The 12,633-nt window shown below is 44.9% G+C and overlaps 1 protein-coding gene across 3 annotated transcripts in view; it reads left to right on the top strand.

Annotated features, from left to right (window-relative positions):
- The window catches only part of DICER1 (dicer 1, ribonuclease III), a 65,800-nt gene that overhangs the window by 45,436 nt on the left and 7,731 nt on the right, over positions 1-12,633 (top strand). For all 3 annotated transcript variants that reach the window (XM_090271358.1, XM_090271359.1, XM_090271361.1), the window contains 8 exons: positions 36-249; positions 447-600; positions 1,543-1,725; positions 1,972-2,077; positions 2,854-3,029; positions 3,888-4,668; positions 7,841-7,996; positions 11,117-12,014. In XM_090271358.1, coding sequence (XP_090127484.1) covers positions 36-249; positions 447-600; positions 1,543-1,725; positions 1,972-2,077; positions 2,854-3,029; positions 3,888-4,668; positions 7,841-7,996; positions 11,117-12,014 — 2,668 coding nt within the window. The remainder of the gene's footprint in view (positions 1-35; positions 250-446; positions 601-1,542; positions 1,726-1,971; positions 2,078-2,853; positions 3,030-3,887; positions 4,669-7,840; positions 7,997-11,116; positions 12,015-12,633) is intronic.

Here is a 12,633-nt window from a genome sequence, read left to right as displayed (position 1 = left end):
AACCTTTGGGATGCTTTCTTTTTCTCTTTGCTAAGATTCCACACTTTCCTGTGTACACTCGCTCTGGAGAGGTGACCATATCTATCGAGTTGAAGAAGTCCGGCTTCACGTTGTCTCTGCAAACGCTGGAGCTGATTACAAGACTCCACCAGTATATCTTCTCCCATATTCTCCGCCTTGAAAAACCGGCGCTAGAATTTAAGCCCACAGACGCTGACTCAGCATACTGTGTTCTACCTCTGAACGTAGGTAAGCAGGCCCGGCGGCCGCGCCCACTTCCACGCGCTCACAGGGGGCCCCAGCGCTGGACAGCTAGCTTTTGTGTAGGACCCGGAAATCGCTTTCTTTGGTAACTCTAAACTAGACACATACATGAGTGTAGCTTATGTAGGCGTCTGCTCTGTATTGTTACATTTTAACAAGCTAGGGTCTTTTTCTTCCCTAAGTTAATGACTCCAGCACTTTGGACATTGACTTTAAATTCATGGAAGATATTGAGAAATCCGAAGCTCGCATAGGCATTCCCAGTACAAAGTATTCAAAAGAAACACCCTTTGTTTTTAAATTGGAAGATTACCAGGACGCAGTGATCATTCCCAGGTAAGCCGTTAAGTGGGAATCTAAGTGCTGGTGAGACTCTGTTTCAGAAGAGTAACGTGTTCGCCTGAGGGTGTGAGTGGGCCGAGGCTGGCGGCGCTTCTGCTGGGAAATTTGGGTGTCTCTTCATCGCCACGAGCTTGCTCTCTGCATGCTACGTCCCGAAAGAACAAAACCTAAACTGTAGTCAAAGAGATTTTACTTTGTGAAGGTCAGATAATCTGAGTGGTGTGGACAAGCTTTCTTCTTAAAATTGCCATCCTTTTCATGCCCAAAGTCTTTTAGAATTTGATCATAAATAATATTTCTCTTAAAAATTTATAAGGAATAATGTTATTAAGTGCAAAGGAAATAGTAAATCAAAATATGTTTTTTCTTATTTTGAAAAATATTTATGGAATGGATATTTTTAGCAGTAAAATTCATTATAGGCCCTTTTCAGAGAATGAGCGTACTGGCTATAATACAGGCTTTTTCTGCTTCTTGTTCGCTGTGCACCTCAATGCCATGTTTTAAACGCTGCCTGTCAGCAGTGGTGCAGTAGGTGGTACACTTCATGTGGCCAGTGACTGTCGGGTCAGCGTTATAATGTACCAAGTATTTGCACAGTTTGGATATTGGAAGTTTTATATGCTATTTATGTTGATGAAATAAAGAGATACTTAAAGGTGCCAGTTAGTGTCCACATGTTATCCAAGGATAACTAGTCAAGGAACTAAAATAGTGAAGTAGGGGAGAATGGTCAGTTAGGCTTTACTTGCTATAAATGTAGTTCTTTTCAAATCCGCTTGAAATATATAATTTGGAATTGAAGTTGTCATTAATGTTATTTTTAACCTTTTGAACTCTTACATTAAAATCATATTTGCATTCCATATTAAAAACATTTGTGTTTTGAGAACAGTTGATTTAAACCGAAGGACACGGATTGTTTTTCTTTTTTAGGTATCGAAATTTTGATCAGCCTCATCGGTTTTATGTAGCTGATGTGTACACTGATCTTACCCCACTGAGTAAATTTCCTTCCCCCGAGTATGAAACTTTTGCAGAATATTATAAAACAAAGTATAACCTTGACCTGACCAATCTCAACCAGCCGCTGCTGGATGTGGACCACACATCTTCAAGGTAAGGAGTTTCACTTTGGCATTTTTCCAGAGGTCATTAGGCACATGTGGGCTTCACTGTCTCTGCTGCCCACCTGTAGGCTATGATTCAGAAATTTCTGCTCTCACTGTGGTCCAGGGTGTGGTCCAGGGTCTGTGGACTAAATGAGCTCTTCAGGTGCTTTGTAGACACACCAAAGTTGGAAAATCACTGTGGAAGTGTCCTTGTTTTTGTCTGATTGATAACATTATTTTGAAATTTTTACAGACTTAACCTTCTGACACCTCGCCATTTGAACCAGAAAGGGAAAGCTCTTCCTCTAAGCAGCGCTGAGAAGAGGAAGGCCAAGTGGGAGAGTCTGCAGAACAAACAGGTGATGAGCTCCTGGCTGTTGGCATAACTTAATGCTCCCAAAGATAAGTTTGAATTTTATGTTACCAAGTGAACTAAGAGACTGGTAAATGTTTCAGAAATTGCCCAACTCTTAGGTTTTGTTTTGGTTTAACTGATTTTATATGTTGACTTTTATCTGGCTTTTTGGTAAGTATGTGTAGATTGGCTTTTATATTCGGTCTATTAATACAATTAATTATATCATGAAATCATCCTTATAAATCCTAGGATAAATCCCATTTGGCCTTAAAGGATTATTTCTTAAAAAATTTTTTCAGTTGCAGTTGACATTAGTTTCGGATGTACATCATAGTGGTCAGACATTTATATGACTCAGAAAGCAACCCCCTTGCTGAGTCCAGGACCTCCCTGACACCATGCACCGTTGTTACGGTATTACCGACTCCACTCCCTGTGCTCTGTGTTACCTCCTCGTGACTGTTTTGTAACCACCCGTCTGTACTTCTTCATTCCCTCACCTTTTTCATCCAGTCCCCTATCCCCTGCCCACCTGGCAGCTGTCAGTTTAGCTTATATGTTTGGTCCTCTGATGCAATTATATCCTGAAATCATCCTTATAAATGCTAGGATAAAACTCACATGGTTTTCAAGGATTATCTTTTTAAGTGTTTTTATAAATAACATTTTGCTAGTACTTATGATTTTTGTCTTTATTCATTAGTGAAATTGGTCTTAAATTTGTTTCTCGTTCTTTTGTGTGTTATTTATGTTTATTCACATTTTTCATATTCAAAGATCCTGGTTCCAGAACTCTGTGCGATCCACCCGATCCCAGCATCACTGTGGAGAAAAGCAGTGTGTCTCCCCAGCATCCTCTATCGCCTTCACTGCCTTTTGACCGCCGAGGAGCTGAGAGCCCAGACGGCCAGCGACGCTGGGGTGGGAGTCAGAGCACTTCCTGTGGATTTTAGGTACGCCTGTGCTGCCGGCCAGGAAGAGCCCGGGCCAGGAAATCCTGTTTGCCAAAGAAGTTTTAAGTTTTAATTTTAAATAAAACAGTTCTTAAGAGATTTGTTAAAATGGATGTCTGATGCATGACATAAATGCATCCTCTGATTCCTAAGTGAAAATCTGTATAGCCCTGTGTTCGTAAAGTTACAGAAGGAGACAAAATACTAAAATCAAAAATAATCCTTCTTCCCTCAGTGATGTCAGTTAAGTAAAAATGAAAACAGTCCTTTGTTACTGTGCTGACGATCTAAAACTGCTTCCTCCTATAAAATCCAATATATATTGAAAAGCAATTGCCTCAAAATGTGCTTTGTCTTCATTATTTTCTTTCCACCAGAAAAGTCTCTGCATCCTGAGGAAATGATTGCTTTAACCACTCACATTAGTTTGGGTTATCCTGTTGGCAAGACCAAGATGGGTCTAGAGATTGAGAAACTTTGTAATGGTAGGAATTGTTGTTAGCTTCCCTTCCAAGTTGGAAGCTCAGGCACAGAGAGGTTATGTAAATTGCCCAGAGACCCCCAGCCAGTTAACCGGACGGCCTGGGGTCCCTGGCTCCACAGACCACCAGCCGGCCGCATGAGGTCCCCGCCGCCCCGCCGCCTGGCTGGGATGGGAGCGGCGCAGCGGGCCGCGTCCCACTTCACAGTTTACGTTGTGCAGACGTCCAGTAATGGGGGTTTCGGCCTCGGAAACTGGTTTCTCTTCTAAAGTAGGAGTATATTTATAAGGCTCTTTATTTTTTATTCAAATTACTCTTGCTCTAAGCCTAGCCCTTTTGAAGGATCTGATGAAAACTCCCCAAAATGTCTTTGCAGATACCCTAACTTAGACTTCGGGTGGAAAAAATCTATCGACAGCAAATCTTTCATCTCAATCGCTAACTCCTCTTCAGCCGAAAGCGATAATTACTGTAAGCACAGCACAATTGTCCCTGAAAATGCTGCACATCAAGGTGCTACTAGAACCTCCTCTCTAGAAAATCATGACCAAATGTCTGTGAACTGCAGGGCGTCCTTCAGTGAGTCGCCTGGTAAGCTCCCAAGTGACATGTCAGCAGATCTGACAGCAGGTAACGGTCTTTCTCACCATGGAAATCTTGCCAACGGCAGTTATGACTTAGCTAACAGAGACTTTTGCCAAGGAAATCAGCCGAAATGCTACAAGCAGGAAATACCTGTACAACCAACTACCTCATATCCCATTCAAAATTTTTACAATTATGAGAACCAGCCCAAGCCCAGCGATGAATGTACTCTACTGAGTAACCCATACCTTGATGGAAACGCTAACACATCTACCTCAGGTGGCAGTGCCGTGGTGGCCGCGGGGCCTGGTACTCCGGAAGCTGTTACAGTGCCCAAGGACAGGCCGGGCTCCGAGCGGAGCCCTCCTCCCGGGTACTCCTCGAGGACTCTGGGCCCAAATCCTGGACTTATTCTGCAGGCTCTGACCCTCTCCAATGCTAGCGACGGCTTTAACCTGGAGCGGCTGGAGATGCTCGGTGACTCCTTTCTGAAGCACGCCATCACCACGTACCTGTTCTGCACTTACCCTGACGCTCATGAGGGCCGCCTTTCGTACATGAGAAGCAAGAAGGTAAGGAGGCATCCTTCAGTTCTGGGCAGCTAGAGTAATTATTCAGGTGCCTCAGTTGGTTTAAAGGACCGGATGGTTTCAGAGGATGAGGAAAGGGTTAGCCTCGGGGCCTGCCGTACCCGACCTGTGCAGCTGAAGCCTGGGGCGTGCCTGCCCAGGAATGGGCACAGAGCTGTTTTTCCCCGATGAAGCGCTTAGGTTTGCGGGCCCGCTGATCTGTGTGTGCCTCATTTATTGATAGACATTCCATTCAGATAAAAGTATTGGTGAAAGCTTGTGAATTGCTTGAATGACACCTTTTTCTGGGAGGGTGCTGCCTCGACATACAAGACAGTCACATGTGGACAAGACACGGGGCTTCCCCGGAGCAGCTTGTCTCCAAGGCTCGGGGGACTGGGGGTGGGCAAGAGCGGTGCCCTCCCCGAGCTCAGGGACTCCAGCCTAAGGAGAGGGGCCCTGGGGTTCTGAGTAAGCTGTGCTGGGGAACCCAGAGGAAGGGTGGCTTCTTGAATTTAGTGTGGAATCAGATTTAAGGAAGAAAAATAACGAAGGTAAGAGATTTAATGATGATCAGAGGCGTCAAAAGGCAACGTGCACCTCCTTGGCAGGTAACTTGGGAAGCTGCCAGTTAGCCTTAGCACTCGGGAGGGGTTAACAGAAGAGGTGCGTTCTCAGTGCGTATGTGGAGGGGACAAGTGGCGCAGCTTGTTGACAGCAGGTGAATCAGATGTGGCGGCAGCGGAAGTGCGGGCGTTTTCGAGAAAAGGCTTGAAAAGGGAGGTGAGCTGAAGCCCTGTTATGGACGATCTTCCATGCTCGGTGAGGGGATTTGCACTTCGAAAGCTGTAGACACTGTTGAAGGCACCCGTTGCATAAGGGACTGTGACTATTAATAAAGTGGTGGCTTTAAGTGGTCATCAGTGTGGCCGCAGAATGCAGCAAGAGTTGAAAAGCAAGACCAAACCAAGCTGAGTGATCAGTTAGGCTTTGAAGAAGTCCAGGCTTAAGCAGAAAATAGGATAGATCCGAGTTCTGACAGTAAGGAAAGGGCTTGGGGCGGGGGGGGGGGGGGGGGGTGATATTTCAGAGGAAATAAAAATTTTAGCCAACACTTAGGAGGTGCTTACTCTAGCCAGACACTCCTCTCTGGTTCCATTTGATAGATGAGGATCTGGGAGCAGCGGAGGTTACCTTGCCCAGGGTCACATGGCAAGTAGGCATACGAGAGGCCGGTCTGGCTTTAGAGACCTTGCTCGCCGCCATTGCACTGACCTCCCCTTGCCGTTAACCCTGTGACACCAGGCACTGCACTGGGCATTTTACACATCTCCCTTAATCTTTTCAATGAGCCCCTGAGAGGGAGACGACGTGTCCCCATTTTGCAGATGGAAGAACTGCCTGGAGTGTTTCAGTGGGTCATGTCAGGTCGTCTGGCTCGTCTGGTGTAGTCAGGAGCGTGTTTGAGGTTGGGGCCCTCGCCCTTCACCGCCTTCTCTGCTGCCTCCCAGTAGGGTCAGGAGACGGACAGACTTGGGGTGTGGGGGCGCGGGAGGCAGTAACGACGGCCGTGTAAACTGGAAGGTTGGGGTGATAACGGTGCTGCTGGTGAGGTGGACAGAAATGTAGGGATCGGGGTTCCGGTTGGGTTTTTAGACCTCGTGGAATCTGAAGTGGAATGTTCGGGGAATAGAATTTAGGACTACGTTACGGTCTGGGGGCGTTGTCCTCACCCAGGTGATACTGAAGCGCTGAGGATGAGTGAGGTTTCCTGGGGGTGGTTGCAGGAAGACATATCAGAGACTGAGTGACTGGGAAGAACAGTCCATGTGTTCTGTAAGATAAGCAAGACACATATGTTGAAAATCCATCCATTCGCCTGCTCAGAAAGCTTTGCCTCCCTGCTGCCTGCAGAGACCCTCCCCAACTCCCTTGGGCGGGTGCAGAGCCTTCAAGGGCGCTCCGTCCCAGGGGAGCCTGTTTCATCTCCGGGCTTCCTGTGCCTCGTTCTCCACCTGGGCCCTGTGCTGCCGCGTGGCTGGGCTCCCCGAGCGCCACCCGCTTCCTGTGTCGAGTTCTGCTTGGCCCCCAGAGAGCCTCCTGCAAGCCCTCACTCAGTTCCTTCCTCCTCCTCTGTCCTGCCAACCATTTCTGTCGACTGCGTGTGATTCCATCCCTTTCAGGGCCCTGCAGCACTTGAGCCTCTCGTTGGCCTCTGGGATGGTGTGTTCTCGTTGTGCGGAAAGGGAAACAGCGTTCCTTCGAGCTGTTCCGTCCCAGGCAGCGTGGGAAGGCCCTGCAGCACGGCGTGTGTCGGGTGGGCTCCTGTCCCTCCCAGCGTGTTGGCTGCGGGCCCCGCTCCCTGTCTCGCTGGCTTTGTCCTCCAAGGAGTGCCTGACCAGCGCTCTCCTGGGGCGGGTGCTCGTCCCCTGGTATTGAGTGTGTGGGAAAGGGGCTCCTGAAGTCCTTAAAGAAAAGGAAACCCAGTGTTTAGAAAACAAAAATCAGGTTGACAGTTCTAGACCCTAGTTTCCAAGTAAAAATGAGACAGAAATGCATTAATTTGAGTAAATTAGGGAGTAGATGGAGACCTTAGGGAAAACAGAACAGTATTTTATTGATGCAAATAAACATGGGAGTTGTTGCTGATTGTCTTTGGCTCTGTTTTAAAATAGTTGAACGAAACTATCTTGAAATGCCATCTGAAACAAAAGAATAATGTTTAAGAAAACATTACAATTGAAATCATATTTGTGGCTTAGGTTCTAGCAATATGAAATTATTTTAGCTCTGTTCAGTGCCAGTTTTTACTTTATTTTGTTGAGAGTGTTGTGACATTTTGGACTTCTTATGTGCATACTTTTTCTGATAGCCCCAATTAGCAATTTGCATTTTATACCATCAGCTCGGGCTTTTGAAAGGTTGAAATTGAACTCTTTCTTCTGACTTTACAAGGAGCTTGCATATATACATCAGGTTTTTTTTTTTTTTAATCTTCATTTAATATTCAGAAATAGTCATCTACACTAAAGGGTATAGGATTTAATATTTTCTGTTAGTCTTTACAATTGATGGCCAGTTATAGTAATTTGGGTAAAAACATGTTAATATACCTTGTATGAATTTCAGCAGGGATCATTTATAGTAACTGTCTTCTACATGTTTTCTGCTACAGGTCAGCAACTGTAATCTGTATCGGCTTGGGAAAAAGAAGGGGCTGCCCAGCCGCATGGTGGTGTCAATATTTGACCCCCCTGTGAACTGGCTTCCTCCCGGTTATGTAGTAAATCAAGACAAAAGTAACGCAGATAAATGGGAAAAAGATGAACTGGTAAGTTTTTCATAACTGGAAGGAGTTATTGTTTGGTGATAGGGAGAATTTTGTTCTATTAAGTTTTTGTTTCTTTTCCCTGGTATGAATATAATTGAGTAGATATTTGATATATTGAGTTAATAACTACAGACTGATTTTTCATTGCATTTATAAGCACTCTTGCAATTTTGATGGAAGACAATTTCTATTATTTGCCAGAGGCTAAGAGTATCTGATATTATGGCTCAAAAAGAAAAAGAAAAAGAAAAACAAGACACCCCACAACATTTCGCTTTAGTGTTACATATTATAGTTTTTCGGAGATCCTTAGCTCTGCTCAATGAAATGACTCTTCAGTGACCTGTGCGCTCCAGTCTGTGAAATAAGGAAATATCAATAAAATCTGCTTTTGCAGCTCAGGGATTTTTCCGCACTGTTTCTCTTGTGACCTAAAAATAATAGTGAATAAATCTTCGTGCATAAAGGTTGTAGTTTTCTGGAAATAGTTTCAGTCTTGCCAATGACTTCAGAAGACTCCAAACGTTCGCTGCAGCTGCTTCGTGGGGTCTTGTCCTGAAGGCCAGCAGAGGGCACCGCAGAGGCCTCGGCGCCGCTGTGGGAGCCTCGGCCTGCGAGGGGGGCTGAGCGGCCCCAGAGCCCCTGCCCGGGGAGAGGCGGCGGCGCAGGCACAGGCACTTCCATCGCTCGGACGTTTATTTTGTGCCAACGATCAACTGGTTCGTTGTTACTTCATTTTTACTTCGGGCCAACAATGAGAATACTGTTTCCTTCACAGGCTATATTTCCTAAATGTACATGCTCTTATCTTCTTTCTGACATGCCCGTCCTTGAGATCTGTCTTGAGTATTTCCAGGTTGCATGCTCTATGACTCTATTTGGATTTTTACCTCTTTACTGAATATATTTTTAAGTCATGCAGTATTTGACTTATTATAGAAATTAAACTCATGTGGGGAAGCATTAGAATATTTTAATATAAGTTGGGTTAGAAAAAGTACATTTGTTGTTAATATAAAAATGGGTAGAACCTTAGAAGAAAATGTATAGATTCTGAGAATTTTAGAGAAAATATTATATTTTTACAAAAATTATTCTAGTAAAAAATATATACTGTTTCTTAAATACTGTTTCATAATATAATTAACTTAAAAAATTAGCATAAAGTTGACATTGACATGTCATTTTGATTAAATTTTTTTTAAAGATGCAGCACACAGTGCTTTTTCTTGACATTTCAGATGAACTGGCACTTTCGTTCTTTGACTGTATTAAAAATACTGTAGTCTTCCACTGAATAGTTTATGCGTATTGAACAGGCTCTTACACGACACTGAAAAGCATATGCTTATCTCAGTCCTGTCCTACAGGCCTGCCCCTCAGCAGCGAGGTTTAGGTGACCATGGCATACAGATGCCGAAGGCGGTGGCACTCAGGTAGAAAGTTCGCTTTCAGGCTGCTGTTTTACCTTTAAAGCGCTGAAGTGCTCTTGCAAACCATGTAGGGAGGCAGAATTCCGTTGTTTTGTAGATGAAGAACCTGAAATGCAGAAACTTAAGAATTTTGCCTGATATCATACAACTTATTTTTGATGAAACCCAGTCCTCCCCTTTTTTTTTGAATTCTGTCAATTGTAGCTTTTGTTAGCACCTTATTAAAGATACGTAAGGATTTTTTTAATTGAAAATTACTCAGTCTATCCTGACTGGCATGGCTCAGTGGGTCAGGCATCGTACCAGAAAGCAAAAAGCCACAGGTTTGATTCCTGAAGAAAAGGACCAAAACAATAGTCAAAAACATCTGATGTTACCTGGAAAGTGCAGGGTTTTTAAGAAGAAGGAAATAGTTCCTAGAGGTCTGCCACTCCAGTTTCTTTTGGTGTTCTTCCTTATTCCTGAGAAAGTTTTATAAACTTTTTTAATTTAAAAAAGTGCAGATATTTATAGGTATATGGCTTGGCTCACTGCTCTTATTTCTTTTCAAACAATTATAGTGTGTATCTCTTTTGAGTCTGGCTTAAAATGAAAATATAGTATTTAAAAAGTGCTTAACAGAAGGTTTGAAAACTTTTTTCAGAATATTCTGGAAAGTTGTCAGTATCAAAATTGAAGCACACCCTCCTGCCTCTCCCTCCAAAGTAAAGTCTTCGGGTTTGTTTGTTTTTAATTTTATTACTCAGCAAAAAATTGGCATCTTTCTAGCATTGCAAAAAAGTTATTACTGAATCCTAGCCCATTATTAAGGTTGTCATTCACAAATAAGCTTTTGCCAAAGAAATTGGAATTAGCAAAGGTCACCTGACAGGAATTGGATTGTTGTGTTTCGTGTTAGTGTAGACTTTCTTCTGCTGTTGCCAGTGCTCTCCTCCGATACCCTGGTGACTGTAGCTCAGGGGGGCAGGGGGCAGGCGGGCACGGGACGTAGTTTCTCCCATTCACAGCTGGAAGTTTCCGTGATTGCTTTTAGTTTTCAAGTAAAGCAGTTTGGTTTTGCATTGTAGCAAATATAAAAAGTAGAAATAAGAGCAAAACTTTATCCTGAAACTGTTTGCATTTTTATTGTTATGTAGACATAGGGACAAAAACTTTATAATAAAACTTGCACCTTTTTGATGTTAAAAGGATATAAGAAGTAATTTTATCTGTTTTCATAGTATACTCTTAGTTGCAAAGATAGTGCTTTTTCTATGTCTGGAATTTAATTTTATTAATTTGAAAATGTTTTTAAAACTTTGTCAGCAGAACTGAAGATCTCCGATCGGCATCTGAGCGCTTTCACTTGTGTTTCCAGAGTTAGACTTCTTAGCTGAGGTTTTGCCTTGTGGACATTAATTTTAACTTCATATACTATGTAGAAAATCCTTAACTTAAAGCTTCATACTGGATAAAGATTGTTTTATAACTTAGAAAAGGAACATTCAAAGAACATGCTTTACCTTGTTTATATGATTAAATAACTTATTTTATGTTAATTGAAAACAAATGGCCGTGATTTTAAAGTTGCCTTTTAGTATTTGTGGTTGTCATTTGAAATTATCCATAACCCGTGCTTTTATTGAGTCTCAGACCCTTTTAAAAACAGCAGCTATGTCTCCTCTCCTTCCCCATTCCCCTGCTGCAGACAAAGGACTGCATGCTGGCGAACGGCAGACTGGACGAGGCCTTTGAGGAGGAGGAGGAGGAGGAGGAGGAGGAGGAGGGCCTGATGTGGAGGGCTCCAAAGGAGGACACCGATTACGAAGATGACTTCCTGGAGTACGATCAGGAACATATCAAGTTTATAGACAACATGTTAATGGGATCGGGAGCTTTTGTAAAGAAAATTCCTCTTTCTCCATTTTCAACCACCGACTCTGCATATGAATGGAAAATGCCCAGAAAGTCCTCCTTAGGCACTATGCCGTTTTCGTCCGACTTTGAGGATTTTGACTATAGCTCCTGGGATGCGATGTGCTACCTGGACCCCAGCAAAGCCGTGGAGGAGGACGACTTCGTGGTGGGGTTCTGGAGCCCGTCCGAGGAGAACTGCGGCGCTGACGCGGGGAAGCAGTCCATCTCCTACGACCTGCACACGGAGCAGTGCATCGCAGACAAGAGCATCGCGGACTGCGTGGAGGCCCTGCTGGGCTGCTACCTGACCAGCTGCGGTGAGAGGGCCGCGCAGCTCTTCCTCTGCTCGCTGGGGCTGAAGGTGCTCCCGGTGATTAAAAGGACTGATCGGGAACAGGCCGTGTGCCCTGCTCGGGAGAGTCTCAGCAGCCAACAAAAGAGCCTTTCAGGGAGCCGTGCCGCCGCCCCCGGAGCCAGCGCCCGCCCTGCTGTGTTTAAGGACTTGGAGTACGGCTGTTTGAAGATCCCACCCAGGTGTATGTTTGATCACCCAGACGCAGATAAAACACTGAATCACCTGATATCAGGCTTTGAAAATTTTGAGAAGAAAATCAACTACAGATTCAAGAATAAGGCTTACCTTCTGCAGGCTTTTACACACGCCTCCTACCACTACAACACTATCACTGGTAAGGGCCCCGGACCCCGCTCACGTCTCCGAAAGGGAGACCAGGTGTTAATCGCATTATTTTGGCCTTGCGAAAAAATGATCTGTGCGTGTACAGATCGGGTGCTAAATCTGCACGGGGGGGGGGGTGGGCAACGAAAAATGAAAGGAGCCTTTAATTTCCGCATCTTTGGGGAGCATGCGCGGCTCCTTTGATCGCCGGAAGAGAGCCCCCTTCTGCACTTGCGTGTCGCTGCGCGGCGAGGGGAGTGGGGCCGCGCGGTCTGCCCTGCCGCTGCTGCTGCCGCTTCCCGGGGCAGTGCCTTCTGAGGCCCGCTCAGTGCTGCCTTTGGGCCTTGCTTTATCTGTTTATGCTGCGTGTATTTCCACACCCTTTTATCATCCTTCCTGAACAAAAGAGGCCCCGCTCTCACGGCCTTTGTAAGTCTGAAGATGAATAGATTATGAGGAACTACCCCACGGACGTTTCACTGCCCTTGCTGTGACGGCTGTCGTCTTCTGCTCTGGGTTCGCTCCACGTGTCCCCCTTCCTCCTTCCGTGCGCTCCCAGTCTGTGAGATGGGAGGACGGGTAGGCACCCAAAAACTCAGATCGGCTCCAGCCTGTTAAACGCAGCTCGA

Source organism: Furipterus horrens, unplaced genomic scaffold, assembly GCF_987537825.1.
Source record: "Furipterus horrens unplaced genomic scaffold, mFurHor1.1.pri manual_scaffold_3, whole genome shotgun sequence".
Lineage (NCBI taxonomy): Eukaryota > Metazoa > Chordata > Mammalia > Chiroptera > Furipteridae > Furipterus > Furipterus horrens.
Note: the sequence above shows the minus strand (reverse complement) of the source record. Positions and strands in the feature narration are given on the sequence as shown.